The sequence below is a fragment of the Lissotriton vulgaris genome, chromosome 10 (assembly GCF_964263255.1).
Source record: "Lissotriton vulgaris chromosome 10, aLisVul1.2, whole genome shotgun sequence".
Lineage (NCBI taxonomy): Eukaryota > Metazoa > Chordata > Amphibia > Caudata > Salamandridae > Lissotriton > Lissotriton vulgaris.
In genome coordinates, this window is record NC_141698.1 from 424,504,030 (window position 1) to 424,524,219 (window position 20,190).

A 20,190-nucleotide genomic window follows, 5' to 3' on the forward strand; every position below is an offset into this window, starting at 1 on the left:
ATGCCAGGTTGTCCGCAGCCTCAACGGCCTGTTTAATTTCCCGGAAGGCCCTCTCACATTGGGAACTCCACACAAAAGGTTGCCCTTGCTTGGTGAGAGTTCTCAGGGGATGACTGATGGTGGCATAGTCTTTGATATATCTGGCACAATAGCTCGCCATGCCCAGAAATTAACGAATGTCACCGACATCTTGAGGACTCTTGCTGGCGTTGAGTGCAGTCACTTTTTCCGGGTCAGGCCTCATGCCAGCTCCCGAAAACACATGGCCAAAGAACTTGAGAGTGGATTGGTGGAACTCACACTTATCTTTGTTTAGAGTCAAGTTGGCCTCCAGAAGAGCATGGCATACTCGATCCAGCGCCTTATCATGCTCCAGCATATTTGACCCATATACCAGAATGTTATCACTGTAATTCAGCGAGTTGGGTATGTGTCTGATGGTCTGCCGAATCATTTCTTGAAAAATTTCAGCAGCTGATGAAATGCCAAAACTTAGTCTCTTGTATCTAAACAGACCTAAATGTATAGCGAAAGTCGTTATATATCTTGATTTCTCATGGAGTTCCAGCTGGTGATAGCCCTTGTTCAAATCAAGTTTGGAGAATACTCTGGCTCCATTCAAGGCGGTTATCATGTCACTCAGGTGGGGTCCTGGGTGACGCTCTCTCTCTATGGCAGTATTGGGAAGTCTCATGTCTACACATAGACGCACTTTGTCTGGAGTGCCTTTCTTTGGGACTATGACAACCGGAGACACCCATGGCGTAGGACCATCTGTCTTTTCGATAATGTCAGTTTGTAACAGCTCCTGAATTTCCTCCTCCACCGCTTGCTGAAGATGAAACGGCACTCGTCGAGGGTGTTGAGCTACAGGGCGCACTTGATCATTGATGTGGAGACGGATCTGGCATTTGTTCATTTTTCCAAACCCCATGAACAATTAAGGGAAATTGCGAATTATGTCCGGATCATCACTGACTCTGTAAAGGATCTCCACAAGGCGGAGACGTTCCGCCGTCGGCAGGCTGCGGAGGCACTCCGCCTCGGGACCTTCAATGACATGGATATACGCTGTCACCGATTTGTCTTCGTGTGTGAGAGTTGTTTCAAATTTGCCTAAGCATGGAAGTGGTTTCTTCGCCATCCAGGTGAAGACTCTTACGTGTGCTGGGCTCAGGTGAGGTGGTGATTTCATTTTGTTATATTCTGTCATGGGCATGTAGTTCAGGGATGCCCCACTGTCAAGCATGAACTGTGTCGCATGAGTCCCCACTTTGATGTCCAATGGGGGATCCTTTTTTGTTGATCAGGGTCTGATACCATGCAAACATATTCATCAGTATAATTAGACTCTGCAGACGTCGATCTGGACTCTCTTGACGGTGATCGTTTCGGTGACCTTCTGGTCCACTGAGATTCACAAGAGTCTCGGCTGGAGCGGGACGATCCAGAGGATGACATCGCCCGGTCTTGCACCGCTTTGGCGTGGTGTCTTCTGGGGTCAGACTGCTGCCGGTTCGTTTCACCCCTCCTTTCTTTATTATATACGCCACACATTCCTTCAAAGTGGTTCTTTCGCCCACACTTGTGGCACTGTTGACCCATCGCTGGACAGACGTCTGAATGCGGATAATCATACCCACATCGATAGCACTTTCTAGACCTGTCCGATTTCTTTGCATGTTCGGCCTTCTTGGCTCTCCGGCTAGACCCATAGCGTCTGCGTCCTTTGTGTTGATGACGAGAGGCCGGTCTAGACCTTCTCTGCTGTTCACCTGACCTCCTGCGAGTCTTGGTGCTGTGCGTCCAGAAGGCTTGTTCTTTTCTCTCACTTCTTCCTGTCTCCATGCATTTGGCGTGTTCCTCTGCCTGATCATGTACCCTTGTCATTTCTTCTATATCATCAAGATCGTGGCTTTTTCTGAGCAACCTCCTCCGGAGTGTTTCGGAGTAACAACCTTCGATCACTCGCAGTCGGATAGCATCTTCCGTTGAGAATGCATCAAAGTTGCAGTACTGAGACAGTCGTCGTAACCTGGAGATGAAGGTGCTCATCATTTCTTCTTTGTCTTGACGAGCTTGATGAAAAACATACCTTTCATAGTCCACATTCCTTTTGTGTATGAATTTCTTATTCAGCGCTTCTTTTGCTTTGGCATAAGTCCCTTTGTCATCTTCTGGCAGCTCCTTAATCACTTTGCTGACTTCTTTGCCAACTAAATTACGCAGTGCAATGAGTTTCTCTCTATCTATAGTGACCTTTGACCCTTCAAGATAGTCCTCAAAATCTTCTAGCCACTCCTGCCATCGAGGGCCCATGCTCCCGCCAGCCACCAACATTAGTGGTTCAGGGGGACGCAAATGTGATATTCGAGGCTCAGTCGAGGTAGCCACTGTAGCATTGCCATTCTCTTGCGGTGGTGAATTCGACATCCTTGAACGTGATTGGCAATGTCGCCTTTTATTTTACTGGTGCCAGTTGTTTCGTCAAAACTCGTTTTAAGGTACCACTGCCTGTTTTGCATTTACCAATGCTTGTTTGCGTTTGCCAATGCTTGTTTTTGAATTTATCCGTGCTTGTTTTCTTTCACCAATGCTTATTTTATTTCATTTGCCAATGCTTGCTTTTGCATTTACCAGTGCTTGTTTCGCAGTTACCAAGGCTTATTTTGCATTTGCCAGTGCTTGTCCTTGCATTTACCATTGTTTGTTTCGCATTTACCAATGCTTGTTTGCATCTGCCAGTGCTTGTTTTCGCATTTACCAGTGCTTGTTTCGCATTCACCAATGCTTGTTTGCTGGAGCCCTGAGCCGCTTGACTTCAAAATGGCCACTTCCCATTTACACATAGGGATTGTCCTGTGGGCTGCCTGACTTCGAATTGGCCGCCGCTAGTGAAATCTCTGCTCCCACGGGATTTCAACTTCATTTATTCTCCTCGCTCCGATCCAGTTACTGAGACTCACCGGATCGCCGATCTTGTCAGCAGCACTGTAGACCCCAGTGTAGCACACTGGGGTCAGCCCCCCCCCCGCCCCTTGGACTGTCACTGGCACATCCCTCACTACTGAGTGCCTGTTTGTACATTCACCTCAGGTACTCACTCCAATCAGAGAGTAATGCAGGCGGTATCGCCAGCTCTTCAGTGCAATGGACGCCCTCCCACACACACACATCCCTCAGGAACTTGATTCAATTCCACAGCCAATGGCAGGAAACTACTTTGACTGTATTCTCGGTCAGATATATCCATTTATTTGCGATTTTATACCGTGGACTTAACGCAGCGAGTGGCAGAACGCTTTTATAAGAGAGGAAAATGTATGCTGAATATACAAAGGCATTACAATGCGAATTAATTGTATGAATTGTACAAAAAGTATATATATAACTGGCAAGAAAAGCTATTTATAGACAGAAATGCAGAGTGTTCCTCCCAACAGATGTAGTACCTGTACAATAAGTACATTGTGGAAAGAACCCGGAATTTGGAAACGGGTCCCCAGAGGAAGTGACGTTGGAACAGAAAAGATTTCAACTCTCTTTTAAAGGTCCCGACTGGTTTTAGGTCAGTGCGACCAGTGCGGCCGCCCTGGGCTCCAACCTGGAAGGTGGGGCGCTGTGTTTAGCAATATTTAGGATGTAAAAGCATTTGATGCAGAGGTCCGTGTGCGACCAGAGTTCAGGCAGCAATAAAAATGTCGGGAGAATGGTGCAAGGTAGAAAAGGGTGCAAGGCAGGGGTGGAGTAGGGTGCAAGGCAGAGGGGAGAAGGGTGCAAGGCAGAGGGGAGAAGGGTGCAAGGTAGAGAGGAGAAGGGTGAAAGGCAGTGGGGAGAAGGGTGCAAGGCAGAGGAGAGAAGGGTGCAAGGTAGAGAAGGGTGCAAGGCGGAGGAGAGAAGGGTGCAAGGTAGAGAAGGGTGCAAGGCGGAGGAGAGAAGGGTGCAAGGTAGAGAAGGGTGCAAGGCGGAGGAGGGAAGGGTGCAAGGCAGAGGAGAGAAAGATGCAAGGCAGAGAGGAGAAGAGTGCAAGGCAGAGTGGAGAAGGGTGCAAGGCAGGGGGGAGAAGGGTGCAAGGCAGAGGGGAGAAGGGTGCAAGGCAGAGGGGAGAAGGGTGCAAGGCAGAGAGGAGAAGGGTGCAAGGAAGAGAGGAGAAGGGTGCAAGGTAGAGGGGAGAATGGTGCAAGGCAGAGGAGAGAATGGTTGAAGGTAGAAAAGGGTGCAAGGCGGAGGGGGAGAAGAGTGCAAGGGGGAGGGGAGAACGGTGCAAGGGGGAGGGCAAGAAGGGTGCAAGGCAGAGGGAAGAAGGGTGCAAGGGGGATGGTGATGAAGTTAAAAATGTGCCGCCCCTGGAAACATTTCTGCAGACTCCCATGGCAACGCACACTACTTTGTGAGAGAGAGTGGGAGAAAGTGGACAGAGAGTGGAGTGAGAGAGAGAGTGGAGAGAGAGAGAGTGGAAAGAGCCAGTGGAGAGAGAGAGAGGGTGGAGCGAGAGAGTGGAGACAGAGACAGTGGAGTGAGAGTGGAGAGAGAGTGGAGAGAGAGTGGAGAGAGAGAGTGGAGAGAGAGAGAGTGGAGACAGAGAGTAGAGAGAGAGTGGAGAGAGAGAGTGGAGAGAGAGAGTGGAGAGAGAGTGAAGAGAGAGTGGAGGGAGAGAGTGGAGAGAGAGAGTGGAGAGAGAGTGGAGAGAGAGTCTGGAGAGAGTGGAGAGGGACAGTGGAGAGAGTGGAGAGAGAGTGGAGAGAGAGTAGAGAGAGTGGAGAGACAGTGGAGAGAGACAGTGGAGAGAGAGAGAGAGAGTGGAGAGAGAGTAGAGATAGAGAGCGGAGAGAGAGTGGAGATAGACAGTGGAGAGAGAGAGAGTGGAGAGAGCGTGGAGGGACAGTGGAGAGAGTGAGCGAGAGAGAGTGGAGAGAGAGTGGAGAGAGAGAGTGGAGAGAGAGAGAGTGGTGAGAGAGAGAGTGGCGAGAGAGAGAGTGGCGAGAGAGAGAGTGGCGAGAGAGAGAGTGGCGAGAGTGGAGAGAGAGTGGAGAGATTGGAGAGAAAGGGAGTGGAGAGAGAGTAGAGAGAGAGAGAGAGAAGAGAGAGAGTGGAGAGAGAAAGAGATTGGAGAGAGAGTGGAGAGAGAGTGGAGAGAGAGAGAAGAGGGAGTGGAGAGAGAAAGTGGAGAGAGAGAGAGTGGAGAGAGAGTAGCGAGAGAAGGGAGAAAGAGAGAATAGAGAGAGTGGAGGGAGACAGTGGATGGAGACAGTGGACAGAGAGTGGAGAGAGAGAGAGAGAGAGAAAGAGAGAGTAGAGAGAGTAGAGAGAGAGAAAGTGGAGAGAGACAGTAGAGAGAGAGACAGTGGAGAGAGAGGGGAGAGAGAGACAGTGGAGTTAGAGTGGGCAGAGTTGAGAGAGAGAATGCAGAGAGAGAGAGATAAGAGTGGAGAGAGAGTAGAGACTGACTGACTCAGAGACTGAATACTGACTGACCAAGAGATTAACTGGCTGAGAAACTGACAGAGAGAGAGAGAGAGAGACTGACTGATTGAGAGAAAGAGACTGACAGACTGACAGAAAGAGTGAGATAGAGAGACTGACAGAGAGAGAGAGACCGACTGACTGACAGACTAACAGAGAGAGAGAGAGAGAGAGAGAGAGAGACTGACAGACTGACTGACTGTGAGAGACTGAATGACAGTGACAGAGAGAGAGAGAGAGAGAGAGAGAGAGAGAGAGATAGAGAGAGAGAGAGAGAGAGAGAGAGAGAGAGAGAGAGAGAATGTGATGGAATTGGGGTTACAGTGTGTATGAAGCTATGCAATGCCTCTTAAGATTGCTATTGTCTACTAGCAAAAATGTTATCAAAATGTGCTCTTTGTAGTTATATCTGCTTTTAAAATATTGCATTGTCGCATTGTCTAATGTTTTACAACGGAAACAAGAAGGAGCAGTGAATGCACTTTTGTCAAAACTGAACGGTGAGTGGGCCCGATGTTGTATATCATGACTGGAGTCTGCATCAGGAAACCCACCTAAAATTGGGCAAACTTCCCCAACGTACTGATGGCAGGTACCCTGTAATGAATGGACCGCCACCTATGATAGCCTGCGGGCAGACTAAGCCCAACCTTTAACTCCACCATCCAGTGTTACTTACAACGGCTGGATTGGTGACAGTGGCGTAACAATAGCCCCGCATCCCCTGCAGTATGGCGGGTCGCTGGCCTGAGAGCTCTAGACTGGCACGGGGAATGGGAGGGGGGCCCCTTCCATGTAGTTTGCAGGGGGGGGGCCCTCAAGTTTCGTTACGCCACTGCATACCCACAGCAGCAAGATTAGCCATTCGTCAATGGCACGTTTTCAAGGGCTTTCCTCACTGGTTAAGTGTTACTGGGAGGGCAAATCATCACACCGAATATTACAAACTAGGTTGCTCGCATTTCCTGAAGCCACGGGGCCCTGCAAAAGAAGAATAGTGTTTTTGAGTCAGAGACGGGTTCACAAGTTTTGTGAATTCGACCCTGATTATCGAAAACCACGGTCACTGCACAACAGTTACCATCCCGTTGGTTTCGGAAAGGTGCTTAGAATGTTCGCTGAGCCCACGGTCATTGGCACTGGTTGTATGAATGACTTCGGGAAGAAGTCCCTGTATGCTTCAGCACTTCCATAAACATCTAGCCCCTGTTTAATTTGTGTCAGGAGGCCTTTCCTTAGACCCAGGTGTGTTTAGAGACTCGAACAATACATACCCAGCATATGCATGAAGGAGCAAGGACATTAGATTTGTCACTGAAATGCAGGTAGCGTGGAGTGAGCAATTCAGTGCAGGGTTTGTTCAAGTCGTTTCATGAATGACAGTCGTGATAGTCCAAAGTTGGGAGAGCTACTTCTGTCTAAAATAGGGTAAAGGGATGTAAAGTAAATTCTAAAACTGCAAACATTTTGCTGTGGGTGGCCTTCATCCAGAATTCATAGCTTTAGAGCGATTCTGGGTTTTGTTATGGGACTCTTATTGACAGTGGGCATTGAAGGGGGTGAGTTGGCCACCTCAACAGATATATAGGTGACAGAAACGCGCATATTTCTTTCAAGGCTCTGACGCGCGCTGCAAGTTTCTCTTCTGTAGCTGTAAGACCTTGACTGCGCCGCACCTACTTTGCGCATCGGGTTGTATGCGTGCCCCAGTGCCACTTAGGGTGTCGTTCTTGCGCAGGAAGTCCACTATTAGCAAGGCAAAAGTCCTAAAACAAGCATTTGCAATGCAATAGGTCTCGCATTAGGAAAGTTTGAGCTATTGGTCTTGTAAATGACAACTTTTTTATTTATGTGTTTGTTTTGAAAATAGCAAAAATTAATAGCTTTGTTTTTTACAATGCCAATAGTTATAACTTTCGCAAATGTGACACCTATAGCATTTGTAATGCAACATGTTTTGTATTTACGTGACTTAGATGTATTGGTATTACAAATAACAATGGCTTTTAATTTTTTCAAATAATTAATACTTAAATAAAAGTGATTGTAATTTATAATGGCAATAGCTTAAACTTTTGTAAATAACTTTTGTGAAGATTATGTGCAGTGTATTTTATTGTGACGAAAATTAAAGAACAGAAGTGAAATATTAACATCTTTTTGTGACATTTGTAATAAAACTTGAAACATTGCGAGAACATATTTGACACAGTTGTTGTTGAATGGTTGCACAGATTGATGCTGTGGTGACGCTGAGTGATGTGGTGGCGACGAGTGATGCTGTGGAGGCCCTGAGTGATGCTGTGGAGGCCCTGAGTGATGCCGTGGTGGCGCATAATGATGCTGTGGTAGCGCATGGTGATGCTGTGGTGTTCCAGAGTGATGCTGTAGTGTTCCAGAGTGATGCTGTGGTGGTGCTGAGTGATGCTGTGGTGGTGCTGAGTGATGTTGTGGTGGTGCTGAGTGATGCTGTGGTGGTGCTGAGTGATGCTGTGGTGGTGCTGAGTGATGCTGGGGTGGCGCTGAGTGCTGCTGGGGTGGCGCTGAGTGATGCTGGGGTGGCGCTGAGTGATGCTGGGGTGGCGCTGAGTGATGCTGGGGTGGCGCTGAGTGAATCTGGTCTAGCGCTGAGTGGTGCTGTGGTGGTGCTGAGTAATGCTGTGGTGATGCTGAGTGGTGCTGTGGTGGTGCTGAGTGATAATGTGGTGGTGCTGAGTGGTGCTGTGGTGGTGCTGAGTGATGCTGTGGTGGTGCTGAGTGGTGCTGTGGTGGTGCTGAGTGATAACGTGGTGGTGCTGAGTGATAATGTGGTGGTGCTGAGTGGTGCTGGGGTGGTGCTGAGTGGTGCTGTGGTGGTGCTAAGTGATGATGTGGTGGTGCTGAGTGGTGCTGTGGTGGTGCTGAGTGATAATGTGGTGGCGCTGAGTGATGCTGGGGTGGTGCTGAGTGGTGCTGTGGTGGTGCTGAGTGATGATGTGGTGGTGCTGAGTGGTGCTGTGGGGGTGCTGAGTGATAATGTGGTGGTGCTGAGTGATGCTGGGGTAGCGCTGAGTGATGATGTGGTGATGCTGAGTGGTGCTCTGGTGGTGCTGAGTGATGCTGGGGTGGTGCTGAGTGATGCTGGGGTGGCGCTGAGTGATGGTGTGGTGGTGCTGAGTGGTGCTGTGGTGGTGCTGACTGATAATGTGGTGGTGCTAAGTGGTGCTGTGGTGATGCTGAGTGATGCTGTGGTGGCGCTGAGTGGTGCTGTGGTGGTGCTGAGTGATGCTGTGGTGGTGCTGAGTGGTGCTGCGGTGGTACTGAGTGATGCTGCGGTGGTACTGAGTGATGCTGTGGTGGTGCTGATTGGTGCTGAGTGGTGCTGTGGTGGTTCTTAATGATGCTGTGTGGTGCTGTGGTGGTGCTGAGTGATAATGTGGTGGTGCTGAGTGGTGCTGTGGTGGTGCTGAGTGGTGCTGTGGTGGTGCTGAGTGGTGCTGTGGTGGTGCTGAGTGATAATGTAGTGGTGCTGAGTGATGATGTGGTGGTGCTGAGTGATGCTGTGGTAGCACTGAGTGATGATGTGGTGATGCTGAGTGATGCTGTGGTGGTACTGAGTGATGCTGTGGTGGTGCTGAGTGGTACTGTATTGGTGCTGAGTGATAATGTGTTGGTGCTGAGTGATGCTGTGGAGGTGCTGAGTGATGCTGTGGAGGTGCTGAGTGATGCTGTGGTGGCGCTGAGTGGTGCTGTAGTGGTGCTGGGTGATGCTGTGGTGGTGCTGAGTGGTGCTGTGGTTGTACTGAGTGATGCTGTGGTGGTGCTGAGTGGTGCTGTGGTGGTGCTGAGTGATGCTGTGGTGTTGCTGAGTGGTGCCGAGTGATAACGCGGTGGTGCTGAGTGATAGTGTGGCGGTGCTGAATGGTGCTGTGGTAGTCCTGAGTGATGCTGGGGTGGCGCTGAGTGAAGCTGTGGTGGTGCTGAGTGGTGCTGTGGTGGTGCTGAGTAATGCTGTTGTGGTGCTGAGTGATGCTGTGGTGGTGCTGAGTGATGCTGTGGTGGTGCTGAGTGATAATGTGGTGGTGCTGAGTGATGCTGTTGTGGTGCTGAGTGATGCTGTGGTGGTGCTGAGTGATGCTGGGGTGCGCTGAGTGATGCTGTGGTGGTGCTGAGTGGTGCTGTGGTGGTGCTGAGTGATGCTGTGGTGGTACTGAGTGGTGCTGTGGTGATGCTGGGGTAGCGCTGAGTGATGATGTGGTGATGCTGAGTGGTGCTCTGGTGGTGCTGAGTGATGCTGGGGTGGTGCTGAGTGATGCTGGGGTGGCGCTGAGTGATGGTGTGGTGGTGCTGAGTGGTGCTGTGGTGGTGCTGACTGATAATGTGGTGGTGCTAAGTGGTGCTGTGGTGATGCTGAGTGATGCTGTGGTGGCGCTGAGTGGTGCTGTGGTGGTGCTGAGTGATGCTGTGGTGGTGCTGAGTGGTGCTGCGGTGGTACTGAGTGATGCTGCGGTGGTACTGAGTGATGCTGTGGTGGTGCTGATTGGTGCTGAGTGGTGCTGTGGTGGTGCTTAATGATGCTGTGTGGTGCTGTGGTGGTGCTGAGTGATAATGTGGTGGTGCTGAGTGGTGCTGTGGTGGTGCTGAGTGGTGCTGTGGTGGTGCTGAGTGGTGCTGTGGTGGTGCTGAGTGATAATGTAGTGGTGCTGAGTGATGATGTGGTGGTGCTGAGTGATGCTGTGGTAGCACTGAGTGATGATGTGGTGATGCTGAGTGATGCTGTGGTGGTACTGAGTGATGCTGTGGTGGTGCTGAGTGGTACTGTATTGGTGCTGAGTGATAATGTGTTGGTGCTGAGTGATGCTGTGGAGGTGCTGAGTGATGCTGTGGAGGTGCTGAGTGATGCTGTGGTGGCGCTGAGTGGTGCTGTAGTGGTGCTGAGTGATGCTGTGGTGGTGCTGAGTGGTGCTGTGGTTGTACTGAGTGATGCTGTGGTGGTGCTGAGTGGTGCTGTGGTGGTGCTGAGTGATGCTGTGGTGTTGCTGAGTGGTGCCGAGTGATAACGTGGTGGTGCTGAGTGATAGTGTGGCGGTGCTGAATGGTGCTGTGGTAGTCCTGAGTGATGCTGGGGTGGCGCTGAGTGAAGCTGTGGTGGTGCTGAGTGGTGCTGTGGTGGTGCTGAGTAATGCTGTTGTGGTGCTGAGTGATGCTGTGGTGGTGCTGAGTGATGCTGTGGTGGTGCTGAGTGATAATGTGGTGGTGCTGAGTGATGCTGTTGTGGTGCTGAGTGATGCTGTGGTGGTGCTGAGTGATGCTGGGGTGCGCTGAGTGATGCTGTGGTGGTGCTGAGTGGTGCTGTGGTGGTGCTGAGTGATGCTGTGGTGGTACTGAGTGGTGCTGTGGTGATGCTGAGTGATGCTGTGGTGGTGCTGAGTAGTGCTGTGGTGGTGCTGAGTGATGCTGGGGTGGCGCTGAGTGATGCTGAGTGATGCTGTGGTAGTGCTGAGTGGTGCTGTGGTGGTGCTGAGTGATGCTGTGGTGGTGCTGAGTGGTGCTGTGGTGGTGCTGAGTGATAATGAGGTGGTGCGGAGTGGTGCTGAGTGATGTTGGGGTGGCGCTGAGTGATGCTGTGGTGTTGCTGAGTGGTGCTGTGGTGGTGCTGAGTGATGCTGTGGTGGTGCTGAGTGATGCTGTGGTGGTGCTGAGTGATAATGTAGTGATGCTGTGGTGGTGCTGAGTGATGCTGGGGTTGCACTATGATGCTGGGCTGGTGCTGAGTGGTGCTGTGGTGGTGCTGAGTGATGCTGTGGTGGTGCTGAGTGATGCTGGGGGGGCCCTGAGTGATGCTGTGGTGGTGCTGAGTGGTGCTGTGGTGGTGCTGAGTGATGCTGTGGTGGTGCTGAGTGGTGCTGTGGTGATGCTGAGTGATGCTGTGGTGGTGCTGAGTGGTGCTGGGGTGGCGCTGAGTGATGCTGGGGTGGCGCTGAGTGATGCTGAGGTGGTGCTGAGTGGTGCTGAGTGATGCTGTGGTGGTGCTGAGTGGTGCTGTGGTGGTGCTGAGTGATAATGAGGTGGTGCGGAGTGGTGCTGAGTGATGCTGGGGTGGCGCTGAGTGATGCTGTGGTGGTGCTGAGTGGTGCTGTGGTGGTGCTGAGTGATAATGTAGTGATGCTGTGGTGGTGCTGAGTGATGCTGGGGTTGCACTATGATGCTGGGGTGGTGCTGAGTGGTGCTGTGGTGGTGCTGAGTGATGCTGTGGTGGTGCTGAGTGATGCTGTGGTGGTGCTGAGTGATGCTGTGGTGGTGCTGAGTGATGCTGGGGTGGCGCTGAGTGATGCTGTGGTGGCGCTGTGGGATGCTGTGGCGGCGCTGAGTGGTGCTGTGGTGGTGCTGAGTGGTGCTGTGGTGGTGCTGAGTGGTGCTGAGTGGTGCTCTGGTGGTGATGAGTGATGCTGTGGTGGTGCTGAGTGATGCAGAGGTGGTGCTGAGTGATGCTGTGGTGGTGCTGAATGGTGCTTTGGTGGTGCTGAGATGCTGTGGTGGTGCTGAATGGTGCTGTGGTGGTGCTGAGTGATAATGTGGTGGTTCAGAGTGATAATGTGGTGGTGCTGAGTGGTGCTGAGTGGTGCTGTGGTGGTGCTGAGTGGTGCTGTGGTGGTGCTGAGTGGTGCTGTGGTGGTGCTGATTGATGCTGGGGTGGCGCTGAGTGATGCTGTGGTGGTGCTGAGTGGTGCTGCTGAGTGATGATGTGGTCGTGCTGAGTGGTGCTGTGGTGGTGCTGAGTGATGCTGGGGTGGCGCTGAGTGATGCTGGGGTGGCGCTAAGCTCAAGGATGCTAGAACAAATAATAAACACAGGCTTAGATTAATAACTGTGTGTCTTTTGGCCTCCAATGTCCAGCCGGACAGCGAAGCATTTATTTCAAAGAATTAGTTGCGATATATACAATTTTTAAAGAGGAACAAGCCACACATAGATAACTGGGCAGAAGCCTGTACCGAGTCAAGGAAAAAGACAATACATGGGGAAAGAGAAAGTAACAGGCAAAAAATAGGAGGAAAAGGTGGCTTACGATACAATAAAATAAAGTCTTAAGTAAGCTTTAACCAACAGTGACTGCAACACATATTACCAGATGAAAAATGGAGCAGTACTGTACAAACAGTCGACGAACGTTTCGATCCCTATCTCCTGATTATAATTGGGATCATCTTCAGGACAACATTTAAAATTTGCCTGATTGTGTTTGTACAAGCCAAGGCACTTGGTTGCAGTGCGGTCACGGCGTTGAAGGGAGGCAGCAAGTCTCAATCTGAGGTGGAACGCAGGGTGACACGTTAGTGGTAGTCAATGGAACTTAGAATGCATAGAGGGTGAAAAAATGAGTGTTAAATTACCTAAGGCGCATGGCGTTTTAGCGTTAGGCGGCGTCACAATTCATTTCGAAAACCATGTTAGTGTTTGCATATAGAGCCCGGTGGTCGATCCTTCGCGGTAATAACTGCCGGCTTGTGGGGCAGCGCACTCGATGGCGCGAGCCTATTCTTAACTAGCCGAAATTGCAGTCGTTGTGAGACGGATAGTGATTCTCGTCTAGGCAGCGTGGTAGCCGTTTATAACCCGAGGTCCCTTGCTACCTTCGCGGGTTCCCTTGTTCTAAATAATAATGCTGGGGTGGCGCTGAGTGATGCTGTGGTGGTGCTGAGTGGTGCTGTGGTGATGTGGTGGTGCTGAGTGGTGCTGAGTGGTGCTGTGGTGGTGCTGAGTGATGCTGGGGTGGTGCTGAGTGATGCTGGGGTGGTGCTGAGTGATGCTGGGATGGCGCTGAGTGGTGCTGTGGTGGTGGTGAGTGGTGCTGTGGTGGTGCTAAGTGATGCTGTGGTGGTGCTGAGTGATGCTGTAGTGGTGCTGTGGTGGTGCTGAGTGATGCTGTGGTGGTGCTGAGTGATAATGTGTTGTCGTAATTCAAGTGTGACAAAGTTGTATCACAAGCACGGGAATATGCCATTTATAATTTGCCTTCTTTCACCAATGCTCAATGACCGGATTGTGTATAAAAATGTAGCGTTGACGCATTTCGATGGGAATTTGCCTTATAAACCCATCTTTGTCAAGACCTGTATTTTATACACTCTATCTTGTATTGTACGTTTTCATGCAGTCTCCTGCTTCAATTAGTGAGACTTCTCTGCTTGCACTCTGCAATCAGCTGTGCGTTGAGGGAATCAGTACAATCCAAACCTTAATAAGAGCACTCTTGTATTAAAACTTACAGCTTAATATGGCGGGAATCGTGGTAAGCATAATCCAATATTGTTTGGTGGATAATCTGTCTTGTTTAAACAGTCTATCTTTAGCCAAGAGAATGCTTGCAGTACACTGGCAACCTAGTTTCCTGATAAACCACTCTAGGGTGCTTGATGATTGCCTGGAGAGAAATATTTGCTCTCAGAGCCCTCTTATAATTAGGGTCCAATATCCGCATTCTCCAGCTGCTTGAACAGACCGTCCGCACCCTCGGGTAGATTTGCGTCTCTCACGTGGCCAAAGATAGACTGTTTAAACAAGACAGGATTATCCATGAAACAATATCGGATTATGCTTACCGCGATTCCCGCCATATTAAGCTGTAAGTTTAATACAAGAGTGCCGTTATCAAGGTTTGGATTGTACTGATTCCCTCAATGCACAGCTGATTAAAGAGTGCAAACAGGGAAGTCTCACTCATTGAAGCAGTAGACTGCATGAAAACGTTCAATACAAGATAGAGTGTATAAAATACAGGTCTTGAGAAAGATGGAATTATAAGGCAAATTCCCATCGAAACGCGTTGACGCTACATTTTGATACACAATCCGGTCATTGAGCATTGGTGAAAGAAGGCTAATTATATATGGCATATTCCTGTACTTGTGATACAATGTTATGACGGAGGTTTAATTTTTTCTGTCTAGCTTTTGGTTGTTTCACTCCTTTGATGTTTTCATGCTTACTGTGATTAATCTTTTTTTGAATTTTTGTGTTATCAGATGTATGGTTTTATGGGCTTTTTAATGTGATATTTTGTATACAAACAAACAATAAATATATGTGATATTTTTTATATTAAGTGTTTATGTGGCTGTCCCTATTATATATGGTCCAATTGTAGTATGTGTGGACCAATAGACAAAGTATATAGGTATGTGTGATATGTGAATATAGATTCTACTGTGCAATACTTACCCAAAGGGATCTTCCTTTTCTCACTGAGTAAGTGCCCTAATCCCTTTTTTGTGTAAGGGGGCCCTCTTTTCCCTAAACAAAAATAGATATAAGACAGCCTTTACCCTTCATACTACATGTACCCCAGCAAACGATTTTTAGTTCACTTTACCAAAACCTCTGAATTTGCAGTCAGAGAAAAGAAAATAGTACACTCCATAATAAAAGAAAGACATTTGTCAGAAGGCTTTGCCTGACATTTAACCTCTGTCTTTGAGCACAGAGCAGATTGACATGATGAGCATAAAATTGCATCCCACCCCGCACTTCAGCGCCTATGAAGTATACCATTCCCTTCTGGCCCACAAGTCAATCAATCAATCAATCAATCATCGCATTTACATAGCGCACTACTTACCCAGTGGGTCTCAAGGCGCTGGGGGAGGGGGATCTGCTACTGCTCGAACAACCAGGTCTTGAGTTGCTTCCTGAAGGCGAGGTGGTCCTGGGTCAGGCGGAGGTGGGTGGGGAGGGAGTTCCATGTCTTGGCGGCGAGGTAGGAGAAGGACCGTCCACCTGTGGTGGCTCTACGGATGCGGGGGACGGCGGCGAGGGCGTGGCTGGTCGATCGAAGCTGGCGTTTGGGAGCGTAGAAGTTGAGGCGGCTGTTGAGGTATCCTGGGCCTTGGCTGTGTAGGGCTTTGTGTGCGTGGGTGAGGAGACGGAAGGTGATTCTCTTGTTGACCGGGAGCCAGTGCAGGTCTCTCAGGTGTCCGGAGATGTGGCTGCGGCGGGGGATGTCCAGGATGAGTCGTGCTGAGGCGTTCTGGATCCGCTGGAGTCTCTTCTGGAGTTTGGCGGTGGTTCCGGCGTAGAGGGTGTTGCCGTAGTCCAGACGGCTGGTGACGAGGGCCTGGGTGACCGTCGTCCTGGTCTCGGTGGGGATCCACCGGAAGATCTTACGTAGCATGCGCAGGATGTTGAAGCACGACGAGGAGACGGCGTTGACTTGTCTGGTCATGGAGAGGGAGGAGTCCAGGATGAAGCCCAGGTTGCGTGCGTGGTCTGTTGGTTTGGGTGCGCTGCCTAGGGCGGGGGGCCACCAGGAGTCGTCCCAAGCGGCGGGTGAGGATCCCAGGATGAGGACTTCCGTCTTATCTGAGTTCAGTTTCAGGCGGCTGTTCTTCATCCATTCGGCTACCTCTTTCATCCCTTCGTGAAGGTTGGCTCTGGCGGTGGCGGGGTCGTTGGTAAGGGAGAGGATCAGCTGGGTGTCGTCGGTGTAGGAGATGATGTTGAGGTTGTGCTGGCGTGCGATGTCTGCGAGGGGGCTCATGTAGATGTTGAAGAGGGTTGGAATGAGCGAGGAGCCTTGAGGGACGCCGCAGATGACTTCGGTGGCTTCAGATCTGAACGGAGGGAGGCGGACTCTCTGTGTCCTTCCGGCGAGGAAGGAGATGATCCACTCCAGTGCCTTCTCCTGGACTCCGACGTTGCTGAGGCGTTGTACTAGGGCACGATGGCAGACAGTGTCGAAGGCCGCGGAGAGGTCGAGGAGGATGAGGGCCGCTGTTTCTCCGTTGTCGAGCAGCGCTCGGATGTCATCGGTGACTGCGATCAGGGCGGTCTCGGTGCTGTGGTTGGCCCGGAAGCCAGACTGCGAGGGGTTGAGGGATCTTTTCGTCTCGAGGATGGCGGCCAGCTGCTTGTTGACGGTCTTCTCGATGACTTTTGCAGGAAACGGTAGCAGCGAGATGGGGCAGTAGTTTTTGAGGTCGGTGGGGTCAGCCGATGGCTTCTTGAGTAGAGCGCTGAGTTTGGTGTGCTTCCAGCTCTCCGGGAAGGAAGCGGTGTCGAAGGATGTGTTGATGATGTCCCGCAGTTGGGGTGCGATGACAGCGTCGGCCTTGTTGAAGACGTGGTGAGGGCAGGGGTCGGTCGGAGATCCGGAGTGGATGGAGTTCATCGTGCGGACGGTGTCTTCGGTGCTGATCGGAGTCCAGGCGCGGAGGGTGGTGGTGGGGGGCGGTGGTTCGGTCGTGGTGTTCGTCAGTTGAGTGCTGAAGCTGTTGTGTATGTCCGCGATCTTGTTGTGGAAGTAGGAGGCGAGGGAGTTGCAGAGGTCTTGCGAAGGGGTGATGTCGTTGTTTCCGGCGTTGGGGTTGGAGAGCTCTTTGACGATGTTGAAGAGTTCTTTGCTGTTGTGTGCGTTGTTGTCCAGTCGTTCCTTGAATGCAGTTTTCTTGGTGGCGCGGATGAGTTGGTGGTGTTTTCGGGTGGCGAGCTTGAGGGCAGTCATGTTGTCCGGTGTTGGGTCTCTGCGCCAGGTTCTCTCGATGGCTCGGCAGTTCTTCTTGGAGCTCTTGAGTTCGTCGGTGAACCATGGGGCTTTCTTGCTACCGGGTCTGCTGGGGGGGGGTCCTCAGGGGGGCGAGCTCATCTGCGCAGTCGCTGATCCACTTCGTGAGGTTGGTGGCCGCCTGGCTAGGGTTCGTTGTGCTGATGGGAGGGTTCATGCTCAGGGAGGACGCGAGCTGGTCGGCTGTGATCTTGTTCCAGCTCCTGCGTGCAGCCTGTTGCTGGTGGTGGTGGATCGTGGTCCTTGCGAAGCTGAAGTGGACGCAGCTGTGGTCCGTCCAGTGGAGTCCGGTGGCGTGGCTGAAGGCGATGTCCTTGCTGGATGAGAAGACGGGGTCGAGTGTGTGTCCGGCGTAGTGGGTGGGGGTGGTCACCAGTTGCTTGAGTCCCAGGTTGGCGAGGTTGTCCAGCAGGGTGGTGGTGTTGCGGTCGTTGTTGTTCTCCATGTGGAAGTTGAGGTCCCCGAGGAGGATGTAGTCAGCGGAGCAGAGGGCGTGCGGGCTGATGAAGTCGGCGATGTCTTCGCTGAATTGTGTGCGTTGTCCCGGGGGTCTGTAGATGAGGGTGCCTCTGAGGGTGGTCTTGGGGTTGATGTGGACCTGAAAGTGCAGGTGCTCGGAGGTTGCGAGGGTGTCGTCGGTGTTGGTCGTGATGCGGATGGTGTTCCTGTGGACGATGGCGATGCCTCCTCCGGTGTGGTTGATGCGGTCCCTCCTGATGATCTTGTAGCCGTCTGGGATGGCGATGGCTATGTAGGGCGCTGAAGAGGCGTTCATCCAGGTTTCCGTGAGGAAAGCGACGTCTGGTGACGTTGTGTCGAGCAGGTCCCAGATCTCGACGGCGTGTCTGTGGACGGAGCGGGTGTTGAGCAGGATGCACTTCAGGTGGTTGCTGCTGTTGCTCGTCGAGGTCTTGAGCACTGCTGGAGTGGTGCAGGTCTGGATGCAGGTGAACTTGCAGGCGTTGCAGCAGAAGGGTCCGTGGGTGCGTCTCGGGTTGGCTCGGTAACAGCCCGGGTGTCGGCCGGCGTTGAGGGCGTTGAGTTCGGTGGCGTCGTAGGTCCAGCGGGTGGGCTGGTGACGGCGGGGGCCAGGGGTCCTGGCACTGGGCGCGGTCCAGGCGCGGACGGGCGCAGACGGGCTTACCTTTGGCGCACCTTCGGCGCTCAGTCGGCGCTCCCGCTGCGTGCGTCCGCTGCACGGTTGCTGAGGGGGCGTCATAAGTAGGAGCCGGGAGGGAGGGTCAGCGGGGAGGCGGGAGGACCAATGGGAGTGGAGGGGAGGCGGAGCTACTGGTCAGCGGCGGCGGGAATCACGGAGGTGACCGGGGCAGCGGGTCCGGAGAGGAGCGGGGGCAGAGGCGGCAGACTGCGGGCAGAAGGTGAGCCTGATGCGGAGGGCAGCGAAGGAGGTGAGCGGAGGTCAGCAGCTATCAGGTAGCGGCCAGGCAGCAGCTAGGGCAGCAGGCAGGCGAGCGGCAGAGCAGCGTGAAGGGAGCGACCGCCTGCGAGGGCACAGGGGTCACAAGTGAATGTCTCTTCAGTGGAATTATAATGTCTGTAGATTTTGAGCAGAAAAATTTTATTTGACGTGACACATAAGATTCTCTCTTAATCAGTGGAAAATTTAACATAGCTTTGTTGGTATTTTTAGTGGTGGTGTGTGCCCAGCAGGCATATTTCTATCTTCGTTGTATCCATACTGTGTAGAATTTTGATAACTGAGCTGCCGTGTTGAGGCGTACTTGAGATGAACAATGGCACAGGAAATGAAATATAGTAACTACCACTTCTACCCTATCCAATTAAAGGCTGCCACTGACGCAGATCCTGAATGCCCTCTCTGGGCTCAGAAGCAGTGTCCTGTGCTCTGCAGGCAGTTCTTCAGTAGGCGTACCACTGATCTGTCTCTGGGACCACTGATCTGCACGATACACAGAACTCCCAGGAGTAGGTACCTTACAGACTGAAGACATTCTCATTTTAATCTGTAATAGAAATACCCTGTCAGTTATATACAGTGCTCGGAAATCAATGCACGGAAGCATTAAGTGCGGTCTAGAAATATTATTTGTGAGACAAAGATGTCAGCCCTTCTGATGGATTGCCCAGACTCGTGACGCTAGTCTGTAAAACGGCAGAGCACATGAAATAGGCTAGATTATAATTGCCCCCCCTTTCTTTTTGTTCTGGGATTTAACAAACGCATTGACACGTGTGTGTGTGTGTGTGTGTGTGTGTGTGTGCGTGCGTGTGGGTGTGTGTGTGTGTGTGTCTCTGTGTGTGTGTGTGGGTGCAAATGCAATAGGTCTCGCATTTCCGAGAGATTAAGCTATTGGCATTGTAAATGACAATGCCATTTATTTATATGTTTTCAAAACCAACACTTAAATAAAAATGTTGTCAATTACAATGCCAATAGCTCTAACTTTTACAAAGGCGAGACCGTTGCATTGTAAATGCTTGTTTTAGGACTTGTGCCCTGCATAATACACTACATTAAAAATGCAAGACCAACACACACAATATACATCACAAGTGAAGTTGAACAAATACAAACCCATTACATTGCACGACGCCATGTCAGGCGATGGCTTTGGGGAAGACAAATTGTGCAATTATTCGGTGACAGCAGCACATAAAGGTCTATACCGATTGAGCATGCAATACTTGCCATGCAGCGATGCGACTAGCCCTTTAAGAGCAGGGGGTGGGGCACGGGCAACCACATGTCTCTGTTTAAAGGGGCATGGCAGGGAGGCTGGCCCAGCATTAGCAAAGTGACTTTGGGAGCAGTTTTGTTCACAGGGCACTTGTGGCAGCTGGCAGACAGGGGCACCTGGCACCTTGGACCTGGTGAAGAGGTGATGCTGCGACGGAAGGAAGGGGGCAGGAGGAACGAGCACCGGTAGGGATTCTCCCCAGGGAGTCACATACCCAGACAAACATATGTGCATGAATACAGACTTTGTCAAAGTTGAAACCTGCTCCCTGTGACCCTCGCTGCTGTTCCTGACACTAGCTTTGAAGTGCCTGTGCCCTTTGCCTCACCATGTACACCATCACCAGGGGGCCCAGCAAGCTGGCCACACAGAGGAGGGCAGGTAAGTTCTCTCACACTTTTCGGCGCAATTACCACAAATGCTTTTTGATTAACTTTGTCGCTGACGTTATTGTCCGTATTGTATTGG

At 51.3% G+C, this 20,190-nt stretch overlaps 1 protein-coding gene across 1 annotated transcript in view; it reads left to right on the forward strand.

Annotated features, from left to right (window-relative positions):
- Positions 1–19,779: 19,779 nt before the first annotated feature.
- MCRIP2 (MAPK regulated corepressor interacting protein 2) overlaps positions 19,780–20,190 on the forward strand; it is a 136,785-nt gene continuing 136,374 nt past the window's right edge. Inside the window, exon 1 of the mRNA XM_086941281.1 lies at positions 19,780–20,103. Within this exon, the coding sequence (XP_086797407.1) occupies positions 20,052–20,103 (52 nt within the window). The 5' untranslated portion in view covers positions 19,780–20,051. The remainder of the gene's footprint in view (positions 20,104–20,190) is intronic.